The sequence below is a fragment of the Lynx canadensis genome, chromosome C2 (genome assembly GCF_007474595.2).
Source record: "Lynx canadensis isolate LIC74 chromosome C2, mLynCan4.pri.v2, whole genome shotgun sequence".
Lineage (NCBI taxonomy): Eukaryota > Metazoa > Chordata > Mammalia > Carnivora > Felidae > Lynx > Lynx canadensis.
This window is the reverse complement of record NC_044311.2, coordinates 60,923,065-60,938,997: the sequence shown is the minus strand read 5'-3', so window position 1 is coordinate 60,938,997 and position 15,933 is coordinate 60,923,065. Positions and strand designations below refer to the sequence as shown.

Genomic DNA, 15,933 nt, shown 5'->3' with positions numbered 1-15,933 from the left:
TCCAGGTGCCCCCACAATTTACTTCTAAAGTGGAAAAGTAGAATACCAAATTTATGTAGTTAAATAGAAACAACAGGGCCACAGTTGATATTTACCTACTTCCTCTTGTTACTTGCTCAGATCTGGTTGGTCTTTTATATAAATATACTAGATGTTTTAAGTTTTCCCTTCAGTTTGTGTTCCTCTGCTCTATCTTTAATGGTATGACCAAAGCAGTCTGCTTAAATAAATGATCTCATCAGGTAATGTTTTTCTGTTACCCTATGAGATAAAACTTAGGAATTAGCCTTTTTATTTTTATTTAGTTATTTGGTTCTGTGAAGTCAGGGAGCAGCTTTTAGCTCAAAAACGAAAAACTTCCTGTGTTTAGAACTACCAGAAACGGGACTAAACTGTTTCAGTAGGGGTTGCATTCTGCTTCACTTGTAGGAATATGGAAGGATAGATAGGAAGCAGTTCTCAAATTGGACAAGTTATTAGAGTTTTTTGAAGCTATACATACTCCGGGCCTTTGATTTTATTTTTCAAACTGCTTAGGTCTTCCACAGTCTGGCCCAGATGAGTTTTTAATGATTAGGGTCACATCCTGATCACTCCCTACTGCATCTTATACACAGTAGGTGCTAAACATACATTTTTCAGTTAATGAATAACTTCTGGGCATTTTCCTGGGTAGATGAGCTGAGGTTCTTTGTTTCCTGCTCAAACTTAGTTCTTTTATGTGGAATTATCAGATCTGGATTGAAAGTATTATGATTAAGTCTTGTGCCCCTGCATGTGTGTTCTTGGTCAAGTCATTTACCATCTCAGAACCTGCTTTTCCATCTGTAAAATTAGAATGGCAGTTGCTGTAAGGTAAGTTAGTTACATTGTGAAGACTAAAAGCATGTGAAAAATGTTTTCTAATCTGAAAATGCTTTGTAAATGGTAGAAATTATTCAAAACTGATGGCTTTTAAATATATATTAATATATATTGTTTAAAATATGTCACTAATATTACTCTTTCACTTTACACTTAGGCTCATTTTTTAGCCTAGCAAAGAAAATAAATACAGTTGCTTTCTCTTAAAAACCAATATATTTCCTCAGCTCTTCGAGGCAAAATTTCCCTCTTAGATTGTTAAATTCTTAAAGTTTTTATTTATTTTGAGAGAGACAGAGAATCCCAAGCAGGCTCCGCACTGTCAGCATGGAGATCAATGCAGGGCTTGCGCTCATGAAACCATGGAATCATGACCAAAACCAACAGTTGGATGCCCAACCAACTGAGCTGCCCGGGCACCCCAAATTCTCAGTATTTTATTTTGTTTATTTTTTATTTTTTCAATGTTCATCTATTTTTGAGAGACAGAGACGGAGTGTGAGCAGGGGAGGGGCAGAGAAAGAGGGAGACAGAGAATCTGAAGCAAGCTCCAGGCTCTGAGCTGTCAGCACAAGGCCTGTCTCTGGGCTCAAACTCATAAGCTGTGAGATCAGGACCTGAGCTGAATTCAGATGCTTAACCACCTGAGCCACCCAGGTGCTCCTCAGTATTTTAATTCCAAGCTATCAGGGTCTGTGGATCTCTGTACTTAAGTTTTTGTGCCAGATTTGGGGACCAAGATATGAAAAGTACCACTAGCAAAATTAAATAAACATTTTCCCCCCCAAATAGACCACATTTGATAGAATTTTCCCAGTTTTAAGATTTGTCTTAAATCTCTGGTGCTTGGCTGTGTTTAGGTGACAAAATCAATGAACTACTAGCAAAAAAATATTTTAATCTAAACACCTTAATTCCTTATTCTTAGTCCGTTAATGTGGTTCTCTATAGTTACAGCTTTATATTACATATAAATGTTATAATTATGTATTTTGTTGGTACTTCCTTGTATTTTTTGATTGTATGTAGTGGAATTAGATGCATGATTATTCCATGGTGCTTCAGAAAGCACTGTCTCAGTTGAAGATGAGTGGGTTCCTGAATCACAGCTTTGTGAATTAGTACCTAATAAGGGAAATTTGTTGTAAGAAAGGGCAAATTCTTGAGTCTGAGGAGGAAGAGATGTCTCACAGATCTGGGATACCTTCATAAGTAAGATATACTAACAAATCAGTTGTTCATAAGATAGGGACTGGGAAAGAAAGTTACTGGTGTTTGTGTAGTAAACCTGTGTTCATTCTTCCCTTTTAAACAGGTCAGTATATGTTTTGTGCCCTATTTTATCACAAAAAAAGAGAAGAAATACTGCAGTGAATGAAGATTCCTCTGCATTTTAGCACTGCCTTTTCTACTGTAGTTGGCTTTTGAATGAGGATGACAATGGAAGAGATGAAGAATGAAGCTGAGACCACTTCCATGGTTTCTATGCCCCTCTATGCAGTCATGTATCCAGTGTTTAATGAGGTAAGTCGGTCAACATTTCCTCATATGGTCTCTGCAATTCTTTTTTTTTTTTTTTTTAATTTTTTTTTCAACATTTATTTATTTTTGGGACAGAGAGAGACAGAGCATGAACGGGGGAGGGGCAGAGAGAGAGGGAGACACAGAATCGGAAACAGGCTCCAGGCTCTGAGCCATCAGCCCAGAGCCTGACGCGGGGCTCGAACTCCCGGACCGCGAGATCGTGACCTGGCTGAAGTCGGACGCTTAACCGACTGCGCCACCCAGGCGCCCCTAAAATTTTTTTTTTTTTTCAACGTTTATTTATTTTTGGGACAGAGAGAGACAGAGCATGAACGGGGGAGGGGCAGAGAGAGAGGGAGACACAGAATCGGAAGCAGGCTCCAGGCTCTGAGCCATCAGCCCAGAGCCCGACGCAGGGCTCGAACCCACGAACCGCGAGATCGTGACCTGGCTGAAGTCGGACGCTTAACCGACTGCGCCACCCAGGCGCCCCGTCTCTGCAATTCTTGATGCCTGCTTCATTTATTCATTTATTCCTTCATGTAACAAGTGCATAAATTAGTTTCATCTATGTGTTAGACATTGTACCAGGACTGGACATAAAATAGAGGGAATGGGGCACCTGGATAGCTCAGTTGGTTAAGCATCCGACTTTGGCTTAGGTCATGATCTCACGATCTGTGAGTTCGGGCCCCGCATAGGGCTCTGTGCTGACAGCTCGGAGCCTGGAGCCTGCTTCAGATTCTGTGTCTCCCCCTCTCTCTCTCTGCCCCTCCCTTGCTCATGCTCTGTCTCTCTCAGAAATAAACGTTAAAAAGAAATTAAAAAAAAAAAAAAGTGGGGGAAGAAAAAACCTAGACATATTGCTTCCCATCTGGAAGTTTCACTATAGAGGGAAAGACAAATAGTGAACAAAACAATGCAAGTAATTATATAAATGGGGAAGTTGTGGTAAACAACAAAAAAACCCTGTTGTTACCTAGCAGGTGGGACCTGCTTTAGGGGTCAGGACCAGCCTCAGTGAAGATGAGACCTATACACTATGATAGAAAAGAGATAAATAAAAGGGTTAGACAGTTGAAGAGTTGGGGATAAGCACATTTTAGGTAGCAGAAGAACAGGCACAAAAATATCCTGATGATTAGTAGTGTTAAAACATTTCTACTGATAAAGGGAAGATACCATTGCTTTAGTATCTAAAGCAGATGTAGTTGCTTTTGTATTTGAGGAATTTTCTAGGAATTAATAATAGTACATTTGCACTTTTTCTTTTAATTTAATATTAATATGCTAAGATTTGTAGAGAATTACAGAGCTGGAAGTTCCTTACAGATAATTTAATCACCCTTCCTTTTAATCGTGAGCCAAGTTCCTATTACATAAAATTGCGTTCCTGAAATTACTTAGGACTAAGAGCTAGGACTCTCAATTTAGTGGCTTCAGCCTTTCTGTCCATTTAATTAAGGCGTTTTTTTGTTGTTGTTTGTTTTGGGTTGTTGTGGGGTTTTTTGCACTTAATTATAAAGCTGTCAACAGCATTAACCTTATTGTTTCTACTGTAACCTGGAAACCCTCACCATTTCCATGGACTTTTTATTCCTTTTTGTAAAGTATTTATATTAGAGTAAGATTCTGGGTTTCAAAGCCATTTCTCCCATATTATTAGTTTTATTGATCATGTATTTGATGCATTTATGGTCTTAAGTCTTAGGGACAATAGAGAACGATTCATCCTCTTCAACTTGGAAACCACAGACATAGTTGCCATTTCAGACATACACTTTGGAATTCCAAATGCTATTTGTCAAATAGTGTTATGTTCAGTGAGGATAAAAGAAAACTCAAAAACAGTGGCTTGGATACAAGTTATTTCTCTTGCAGAAAAAACTGTGGCAGTAAGTGGTCCAGTGCTAGTATTATTATGATTCAGTATCATAGTGCTTGGGCTGCTGATTCTCCATTCATCATGTTCTAAGTTGTCTGGAAGGTACAAAAAAAATGGAGCAGGGGGTGAGGTGTTTTTTTCTAGCTGATTCAGCTTCCTTAAAGTAACCTTTTTGGAATTCCTGTACAAGACTTCCATTTACATCTCATTGGCAAGGACTTAGTCTTATGGCCACACCTACCTGCAAAGGATGTTGGGAAATTTAGAAGTTTTGTTACTAAAGAGGAAGCAATAGGAGGCATCTTTTGAAAAACGTGTCCCTATTACACTGGTACCATGGTAGCAATGGCGGTACTCTTTTAGGTCTGGTTATATACCCATCTCTGCAAGTATAACCGACACTCCAGTAAGTCCACCAATTTATTCTAATACCTACCATTTATTACAAGACTACAGTTATTGTTAGAAGCAAATGCTTCAGTTCTGTTTAGTACATATTTACTAAATGTCAACCATTTATTTGCTGAGTAGCCTGCTAGGGCCTAGAGATGTAGAGAAGAAAAAGGCAATATACCTGTCCTCAGGAATTGTGGGGAGCACAGATGTTTAAGCAGATACATCATTTAATTATCCTTGTACCATGTAGGAGGTAAGAAGATAGTCACTGAGAGCTGTTGAGTAACCTTTGTTGATGATTAGTGTTTAATTTCTCAGGTACTTCGAGAAGCAGTATGGCAGTTCTACCCAGAGGTGCTCTCTCTTTCCTGGTCTATATAGCTACCCCTGTAGGCTTTTGGTCCAAGTTGTTTTGGGGCATTTCTATATTCATCCAGTATTTTGAGTCTTTACTTGAAGGAAGGGCAATGTGTATTGTAGAGCTTCTGTTTGACTCTCTAGGTAGTGAAGAGGAATTCGAGAAGCTTTTTTTTTCTAACAATTAGAGTGATCTTTTCCTACATATGGAAAATGGATTTTATTTGAATCTTCACTTTGGAAAATAGTTACATAGGATATGAGATTCTGGTAAAATGCACTATTGGGATTGATACTGATCCATCTTTTCTAATTTATTCATGTGTAAGAAAAATTAATTTGAAAGAAAAAGAAATGGCTATGAATGGACTGGTAAATCTTTTCCAGAAATAAAGGCAATGATTCTTGCCAGATGATATCTGAAAAAATATGTGGGTTAATGGGCCCAGAATTAGAACATGTTGCCAAACGATTCATAGTTGGTTCAAGAATTAGTTGTTAGAACCGAATTTGAAAATGAAATGGCAAGAGATAGCCGACTGAGAGATACTATATCAAATTGTCAGGGTCTAGTTCTCGAATTTATGATCTAACACCATGGTATCAAGCTTTGTATAAAAATTATTTGTCATGTTATTTAAACACAAGTATTCAGAGGGGCGCCTGGGTGGCTCAGTCGGTTGAGCGTCCGATTGCAACTCCGGTCATGATCTTACGGTTTGTGAGTTCGATCCCCATGTCGGGCTCTGTGCTGACAGCTCGGAGCCTGGAGCCTGTTCCGGATTCTGTCTCCCTTTCTCTCTGCCCCTCCCCTGCTCACACTCCATCTCTGTCTCTCTCAAAAATAAACATTAAAAAATTAAAAAATAAACAAACAAGTATTCAGAAATAAAGTCTTTTAGAAATAGTGGTAGTAGGTCTCCTCTCTGATAGAGATATGAATGAAATCTGGGGCTTGATTTAGGAATGGCATAAAATAATTGTGCCTTTAAATGTGCAGTGTTTGGTTGGAAAGAATACAATACTGGCATTGTTCTCTGACATTCCAGTATATTAACGTAACATCCTAAATAAGATACCTAATCAGTTAAACATTAATATTTAACTATAGTTCAAACATAGATTTTTCCACAAGTCTACTAATGGGAAAATTAGAATCTAGTTTGGCTCTGTTTTTCTGTGCTATGAGGATTTAAAGATAAAATGGTTGTCGAATTAATCTTATAGAAAATAGTATCAGAGTAGAGATGAATGTTTTCCTCTGAAGCTAAAAGCTGCACTTAATTTTGTCCACAGTGTATTGTAAGTTTAAAAGCTGATGCATTCTCACCTTGACATTACATCCGTAGTAGTGACAGTGGTAATCTGGAAGTCATCTTGTAGAACAGAGTTTTAGATAGTAGGACATCCTTACACCTGGGAAATTTTAATACTGTTACTCCAGCTCACAAAGCAAAGTTATTTATGGTATTCTGGGAGTTTGATGCTTGCTAAACTTAATGAAGCTATGCCAAGACCGCTGAGAAAGGAGTAGGCTTCTTATTTAATCAGCTGCTGCAGAGTTCAGAGTCCCAAGTATATTGCATGTGTTGTAAATGTACTGTGTAATCGGTCTCCTGGTTGCATTATGAAATAATGAGTTTATAGAAGCCTCATGACAAGTCTTAGATCAGATTCTCAGGTACGGTATCACTGTCTACTGATTTTTGTGTATGGAGGAGGAGAGAGGTATAGTTCAGTTCTTCATTCCAGGAAAAGATACACCATGTATCATTTTTTCCTTTGACTTTTTATTTTATTATTTTTTTTTTAATTTTTTTAATGTTTATTTATTTTTGAGAGACAGAGAGACAGAGAGTCAAAGTGCTAGCAGGGGAGGGACAGAGAGAGAGGGAGACAGAGAATCTGAAGCAAGCCCCAGGCTCCGAGCTGTCAGCACAGAGCCCGACATGGGGCTCGAACTCATGAACCGCGAGATGATGACCTGAGCATTAAGTTGGTTGCTTAACCGATTGAGCCACCTAGGCACCCCTTCCTATGACTTTGTAGAGGAATTGTTTTAAGGTGAAGTATAATTTTTTTTAATTGGAAGAAAAAAATCGAACTCCAAAATTTGAGCATGGTAAACATCTCGACAGTGAAGACCCGGTTTTACCTGAAATCCCACCATCCAGAGGTGACCATACTTGATATCGTGCATAAGAATTACCGTTCTGCCTCTTACTTAGGCTGTATAATCTTATCTTCTTTTATTATTTATAAGATAATGATAACCAGTAACATGTTTATTTTTCATAACTCTGTGAAGTAAATGACTTCAAACATTGTAGTGCTAAGAATAGTACCAAGCATGCAGTGAAGTATTAGCTGTTATTCAGGAATCTTTCATGTAATTTTCTATAGACCATTCTTAAGGAGACATTTTTGTAAAAGTTAGGTGGCTCTGCTTACCTTTTTTGCTGGACAACTTGGCAACCCCAGGAATGGATCAATTTAGAAACGGTTAACTGCATTTATTATGTGTAAAACACATGACTGCATTTGTCTTCTGTGTGGCAGCACAGAAGTTAGTAGGTGGCCTCTTGATTCTATCTACTTTTGTCCTAGGGTTTGGTTTTTTGTTTGTTTGTTTGTTTGTTTTCTTTTTTTGACCTGGTTCACCTCATTTTCATTTGAGTCATAAGAAGTGTACCTTTTATACTGGTGTCCTGGCCCTGTTTGGTTCCTTAAAGAATAGGATCAGTAGTCTTTGTGGGGAAGGGAGAAAGATGTCAGCATGGGGGAAATCATGCTTGATTTTGAGGAAGCAAAATTTAAAAAAAGAAAAAAAGTCTTATGCAAGACCTGTAAAACTTGAGCAACCAAAGGGTTAAATGGATTTTTTTTCTTTTTTTTTTTATTATGGGTGTAAGAGACTGGGTTGATACGTAGAAAAGGAAGTATAGGAAAGAACTAATAACTTTTGGAGGGACCAATGTAATAAATGAGCTCTCTATGGAATCAAAATTATGTGTAACCTTTTGAAATATTTTCATGAACATTCTAAGGCAAAGTTTGCAGTTAGTACTAAGTGCTCTCAGAAGCTATCAAAAATAAGTTCCAGGAGGAGCTCACAAAACTGAGAGTAGGCAGGATGTGAGGTGAGCCTTGCTGTTAGCTTCACCCAGCCTATCATAACCCTCTAGGTAGGACTTGAGGCACTTGTCCTTATGTTTTTGGTGAAATGAGATATTATGTACCCCTTTCTCTCGTGGTCATTTTTTTTTCCTTTACCCTTTTACTGGTGACATGGAAATCCTAGATGCCTGAGCCCCAAGGGAAGTCCCTCCTTGTCCAGATAGATATCCATTAATCAAGGTGTAATCATATTTTCCTCCTCCTTAGAATTCAAAATGTGGTGTGTGCACTATCAATTACAGCTAAGAAATGATGGATGTTGGCTCATTAAAGATACCCTAGCCAACAACTGTTATCTCAAAAGCTAGAAAAAGCAACTGGGCTAATTAATGAAAGCATTGGAAACAAAATGGAAATTCTTTTCTGTTCTGAACTTACATACAGTGTTTACACCCCCATGTGTTACCAACCTGAAGAAATACATAAGTGGGAGAATAGCCAAGGAAGAAGATTTTAAGAGGATACCCTCTTTAGGACCATTCAGATCTCTCTTTCATTAAGACTTTTTTCCTACTTCAACTGATAGTGATCCCATCAGTGTCCGTGTAGTGGCTTACTTAAATTGATCTTCTGGGGTTCCAGGACTATAATCTATTTCTTTGTATCTGTTACACTGACCTCCTTACACATGGTAGAAACTCAGGAATTTGTTAGTTCTTAAGTAGTTGAAGAGGTTCAATGATAGGGGGACTGCCAGTCTGCAAAGGGTGAATTCAGGGAGGCTGGGTGGCATTAGTGGCTTGTGCATAGGTTTTGGAACCAGACAGAACTGTTATGAATTCTGCTCTGTACTTATAGCTACTGAACATTGGGTAAATTTATGCAAACTGAATTTCTGCCTTTTAAAATAGAGATGATGATCGCTAGTTACAGATTGTGAGGATGAGATACTCTATAAAAATACTGTATATAACAAAGTTCATTACAGGTGCTAAGTAAATGATAATTGTCATTAGGATACAACAGAACCTTACATTGTCATGAAAGGTAGGATGAACATGATTTTATAATCAAATCATCTATCACAAGTGAAAGATCTAAAAAGGAAGCACTTTTTATTCGGGAAGATAAAAACATATCTTGCTGCCTGAGTATTACAGGCTGAAATTATAAATAGATTCAAGAACAATTTAGATAAATTTATGGATGAGAGATTAAGTTCAATTCAAAAAATATATATGTGCCTGCATGCCTGGTATTCCCTGGGCAATGTGGATATCATATGAGTAATAAAGCCTAGTGGGTTTATTACAAGTTGTGTGGGTATATAATGTATCCCAAAATGACTCCCAGCAGAGTTCTGGTGAGGTGCTTCACAGCTCACAGATTTGATTTAGTATATACCTGACTTTTCCTTTTCTTTTCTAAGATACACTTATGTAAACTTAATCTAGAAATCCAGAGATGCTGATGTCTATCTTGGTACTTTTATTACTTCTTCACAGAATTTTCTGGGCCTCTTTTACTTGCCTTGACCCTTTCACATAACAACCAGTACAGAAAGAGATAATAATGCTGACACTTGAAGGTACACATCTGACTCAGACCTTTGACTTGCTGAAAGAGGTCAGAGTGTGGTGTAAACCCAAATAAGGAAATGGTTCCTATCAGAGTGGAAAACATTCATCCTGTCTGCCTGCCTCTCCCTCCCTTGCACAAGAACTTGAGAAGAGCTGTATTGTTATTTTAATCTTAAGTAGTATTCATTATAATTAAATGAATTCCATGGAAGAAGTTTTCATTTTTGGAAGCATACTTTCTTTAATTTTATAAACTTACATAGTTGCTTCTTTGTTGTATTTGCCTGTGTGGTTCCCTTGTATCTTCCCGGCGATGTTAGTTTTACAGGATTTGTAGAAGCCAAGCTAAATACTGAATTAAATGGTCTGTTATTTATTTTTGGAGATAAAGTATTTATCTTGGCAGATTTTGTTGTTTTTGCCTTATGTTTCAGGTGCATAACTTGTAGGGAGATAAGGTTCTTGGCATTTCTGTCTTGTTTAGAAAATAAAGTGTAGGCCATTCCTTAAATACATGTATGTATGTTTATATTGTTTATAAAGGCAAAGTTACATTTTATTGCCTCCAAGGATTGAAAGGAATATTTACTGCAAAATATGCTATGTTCATAAGGTTTTTGTCAAAATATTCCACTTGCATAAAAATCTATAAAAGTTACATTGTTTTTGAACATTTAATATTGTCCCCAGTAAAAAAATACATACTTTAGGATACTTAGGTGGCTCGGTCAGTTGAGTGTCCAACTTCAGCTCAAGTCATGGTCTTAGTGAGTTCGAGCTGCATATTGGGCTGCTTGCTGTGGGGGCGAAGCTACTTTAGTTCCTCTGTCCCCCTCTCTCTGCCCCTCCCCCACTTGTACTCTCTCTCAGATATGGACATTAATAATTTTTTTTAAATATAAAGCTCAAAAATATACACACACATATACACATATATATACACATTGAGTTTTACTGAGTTAATTGGCCCAATCCTTAGAGACCAAAGGAATATCAATTTAACCAAAGGTAGTTACTTTAAGCCTAGCAGCTAACTCTTCAACAAATGGCTTTTTTTTTTTTTTTTTAACATTTATTTATTATTGAGAGAGCATGAGCATGGAAGGGGCAGAGAGAGAGGAGACACAGAATCCGAAGCAGGCTCCAGGCTCTGAGCTGTCAGCACAGAGCTCGATGCGGGGCTTGAACTGACAGACTGCAAGATCATGACCTGAGCCAAAGTCGGATGCTTAACCGACTGAGCCACCCAGGTGCCCCAGCAAATGGCGTTTTTTTTTTTTTTTTTTTAATGAAATTTTATTTATTTATTTATTTTTGGCTCACTGAAAAATGAATTCTATAAAGTATATGATAAGGACACTTACTTTTCATAATTGTAAACCTCACATTTTGATACTAAAATTAAAAGCTTTGGAATTCAACTTTTGAGACAGTATTTTAGGTAACCTTTTTTTTAATCCCGGTAACATAGAAGACAGATGATCCACAGTCTTTATTTAGTATCAAACCTTTTATCAGTGCTATTTTCTAATTAATAAAATATACTAACATCAGCTTAATTCCTGGCTGAGGAATTGTAAAATAATTAAAAAGGAGTAAAATGCAAAGAATCTTAAATAAATGTTTTCTTGGTATTGATCATTTTATATTCGGTGCACACCCAACTTACCATGTACTTGCAATAGACTATTGAGAATTGATCTTGAATCCCATTTTCAATAATTGAAGTAAATATGTTTATTCTTTCTGTAGAGACTTAATATTATTTTGTATTCTATGCTTATTTTAAATCTACTTTTAAAGTAGAGCTTGTCTTCGTTTTTGTTTTTGTTATTTTGAGAGAGAGCAGGGAGAGGGAGAAAGAATCCTAAGCAGGCTCCATGCCCAGCAGGGAGCCCTATGCTGGACTTGATCTCAGGACCCTGAGTTCATGACCTGACTCAAAATAAGAGTCAGAAGTTCAACCAACTGAGCCACTCAGGTGCCCCGAGTGTGTTTTTCTTCTCTTCTCTTCTCTTCTCTTCTCTTCTCCTCTCCTCTCCTCTCCTCTCCTCTCCTCTCCTCTCCTCTCCTCTCCTCTCCTCTCCTCTCAATGAAAAACTCCTATATATTCCTTAATTTCTCATGGTCTCTAATGAAAATTTTAGATAGCCTGTGTATTTGAAGAATTATGGTGATTTAGAATAATTAGCAAGTGTTTTTGTTAGTCAAATGATGGATGTATCAGTGTGATTACTATAGAGTGGAATATCAGAAATGTGCTTTTTCTAAGAAAATTGATATTAACAGTGATTTAAAATTTTTATTACAGCTAGAACGAGTAAACCTGTCTGCAGCTCAGACACTGAGAGCAGCTTTCATTAAGGTGAGGTGCACATAATTTATTATGATTAAAATGTATGTTACGTATAAACCTGAATATCATGTGATAATTGCCACTTTATTTCCTTCTAGTGAAAACCTCTCAGCTATCTCAGGTCTGTTTTAGTGTACTCTTTAAAGCTTAAAACACTTCCAAAAAGTGAATTGACACAAATGCTGTTTCCTTAGCATTCATCTTTTTATCACTTTTATGCTTTTGAAACTAATTTCTTTGGAGTCTCTTCTCTTTAGCTTTAGAGTATATTTTCAATTTATTTTCCTGTTATTTGACTTGATAAAAGCCTTTTGGTGACTCAGTTAGTTGGGTGACAGACTTTGGCTCAGGTCATGATCTCACAGTTCGCGGGGTCAAGCCCTGCATCGGGCTCTGCACTGACAACTTGGAACCTGGAGCCTGCTTCGGTTTCTCGGTCTCCCTCACTCTCTGCTCCTCCCCTGCTCGGTCATGTTCTCTCTCTCTCTCTCTCAAAAATATCAAAAAAAAAAAGCTTTTTGTAAAATTATAATTTGAAAATATGTTTTTCATATTGCTTACTTACAGAACCTAAGTATAAAACAGTATTTTTGATGGGAAAATAAGAACTGTGTGTAGGTCAGATTAAGGATACCTTTTCCTTATACGGTTGAGTCACTTAGAGTCAACTTTTTCATTGTCTCCAGATTTGGAGACATTTAATAATTACTAGCCACGTACTATTTAATAATTACTAGCCACGTGTTGCTGTTGAATACTTAAAATATGGTTGGTTCAAATTGAGTTGTACTCCAAGTATAAAATATACACCAGATTTTGAAGACTTAGTACAAGAAAAAGAATGTAAAATAACTCAGCAATAAGTATTTTATAGTAATTACATACTGAAATGGTAATATTTTGGTTGTACTCCTAAAATGATTTCATGTGTTTCTTTTTACTTTTCTAATGTGGCCACTAGGAAATTTAAAATTACAATGAATGACATTTGTTGCTTGAGTTATATTTCTGTTGGACATCCCTATCCTACATATTGGGTGCAGTCTTTCATATAAAACTTTATTCATCCCCCTTCCTTTCCCGGTACATATCAGGGTGCCCAAATCTTTAATTTTTATTTACTTTGTGTGTATTTGTTTCTGTCTGTAGCTAAGATAATTTATATTTCAGGTAAAGTATTTTAATGTTTAAATCTGGAAAAAAAATGTATAGTTAAGTTTTATTGGAATAAAACCATAATGCCATCCAGCTTGATTTCTTTTTATGACAAAGATTAGTTTATCGATACCACTCTTTTTTTAATTTTTTTTTTTTAACATTTATTTTTTTGAGACAGAGAGAGACAGAGCATGAACGGGGGAGGGTCAGAGAGAGGGAGAATCTGAAGCAGGCTCCAGGCTCTGAGCTGTCAGCACAGAGCCCGACGCGGGGCTCGAACTCACGGACCGCGAGATCATGACCTGAGCTGAAGTCGGCTGCCCAACCGACTGAGCCACCCAGGCGCCCCTATCGATACCACTCTTAACTGGTAGCATAGACTATGTCACTAGACATCTCTCCTACCTCACCATAAGAATTTACATTGTATGTATTAGATTAGAGCTATTTTGATGTGATTAATACTCTAAAATGCACTGCCTGTATATGTGTACATAGTAGCTTAATTAAAATATGTTCTGACAAATCATTGGGTTAATGAAGAAAATGAATCAAGTAACACCATCAGTGTTGTGTTTCTTTTTTTCTTTGAGTTTGGTGTGGTTTTGGAATGGCATATTTAGTCATTAGGGAGGCATGATGGAAACTGTTTTAAGCTGACTTTCAACCTATTTTCAGTGTGGCCAAAGAAGGGAAGGAAAGGCAACTTATTTCACAATATAGTATTGAGGGACGCCTGGGTGGCTCAGTCAGTGGAGCGTCCGACTTCGGTTCAGGTCACGATCTCACAGTCTGTGGGTTCGAGCCCCGCGTCGGGCTCTGTGCTGACAGCTCAGAGCCTGGAGCCTGCTTCAGATTCTGTGTGTCCCTCTCTCTCTGCCCCTCCCGCACTCTCACTTTGTCTCACTCTATCTCTCAAAAATAAATAAATGTAAAAAAAAAAACAACAAAAAATGACAATATAGTATTGATAAGGCAAAAGTCCATTTTTCAGCTTTTCTGATAGCAAGAACAGAGAGAAATTTCTCCTGCTCATCATAAAGAGGACTCTGTCTGAAGTAGTAGATGATATCCTCAATGTTATTTCTAAAAGAGACAAAATAATTTTGTTAAGCTTTTTCTTTTAATATACTTATATATAATCTGATGTTTTAACACTAAAGTACAATTTAAACTGTGTTTAAAGTATGTGGTTATGATAGATCTGGTTTACCATATGGATAAATTTTATTAGCTTTGGCACTGATTCTTAATTGGGGAAAGTGGAAGTTATTTTGAGAGGAAAACAAATTAGTTTGCCTTGATTTTATCATTATGATCATATTTAATTTGTTAATGTTTTAAATGTTTATTCATTTTTGAGAGAGAGAGAAAGACCCTCATTATGAGTGGGGAGGGGCAGGGGAAGGAGCAGAGAGAGGGAGACAAAGAATCCAAAGCAGGCTCCAGGCTCTGAGCTGTCAGCACAGAGCCCGAGGACGGGCTTGAACTCAAGAACTTTGAGATCATGACCTGAGTCAAAGTCAGATGCTTAATCGACTGAGCAAATTTAATTTGTTAAATTTCCAATGGAATTAAAAGGGCGTGCCTTAAAAAGATGAAGATTTTGTGTTTTTAAAACTAGAACTTATTTGACAATTTTTTTTAAGTTTATTAATTTTGAGAGAGGGGGAGAGGCAGAGAGAGAGAGAGAGAGAGAGAGAGAGAGAGAATCCTGAGCAAGCTCCACACTGACAGTGCAGAGCCCTATGCAGAGCTCACACTTAAAAACTGCAAGATTTGAGCCCAAATCAAGAGTCGGTTGCTTAACCGACTGAGCCACCCAGGCGCCCCTGAAAAAGATTTTAAAAGCCTCACTCACCCAATATATCCCTATTAATATCCATAATATATATGCCTGTGTTTCCAGTTCTTTGACCACAACACAGTGTCATCTATCAAGGTTTAATATTTATTTGTATTATTATCACAAGAAAAAGGATTAAAATAGTTTCTCCCAAGATGAAATACTAATAAATACTATCTTTTAAGATACCTGTTCTCCTTGGTTCTTTTTCCTCTTGGAAAGTTCTGATAGGTTTTGCTGTTGAGAATCACTGAATCACAAGAGTGGATGTTACTGCCTTTGAGGATAGTTTCCTGTCATAGTTGGGTTCTTTATAAAAATTGGACAACCATAGAATGCAAGGTTGTATTCTGGGGCAGACCTGAAGATATAGATAGATAAAGTCACCAGTTTAAGCATAGATCTGTTTATTTTGTCAGTCAGAAGAATTGGGTAGATTTAAGGCATTTAAAATTAAAAGTAAGTAGCTTAATTAGGATTTCAGCCAGAAGATACTAAGACTGTAATTCCTAAGCTATGTGCCTAGGCACCCTGCGTCCCCACAGCAAACTCAGATGGGTGCCATGAGTTATGTTAAACATCTAAAGGAACATAGTGATGCTAAACATCTGTTAGACCCTGTGAACTATGCTAGCTTGAAGTAGTTTGCAATTCCAACATACTAGATTAAGCCCTATTCCTTTCAATGATGTCATATCTTTATGAGGTTGGAATTTTGGCCATTGCTGTGAGAAAAAGCAGGTACCACAAGAAAATCAATATACAACAGGAAGTGAGGGCAGGGTCCAATCTGATTCCAACATTTGAGAATTGTGCAGTGCCCAACAGGTGCATATATCTCAGTAGCAAG

At 37.3% G+C, this 15,933-nt stretch overlaps 1 protein-coding gene across 1 annotated transcript in view; it reads left to right on the top strand.

Annotated features, from left to right (window-relative positions):
• PDCD10 (programmed cell death 10) overlaps positions 1-15,933 on the top strand; it is a 46,652-nt gene that overhangs the window by 17,117 nt on the left and 13,602 nt on the right. Inside the window, exons 2-3 of the mRNA XM_030328757.2 lie at positions 2,180-2,388; positions 12,035-12,088. Coding sequence (XP_030184617.1) covers positions 2,293-2,388; positions 12,035-12,088 — 150 coding nt within the window. The 5' untranslated portion in view covers positions 2,180-2,292. The remainder of the gene's footprint in view (positions 1-2,179; positions 2,389-12,034; positions 12,089-15,933) is intronic.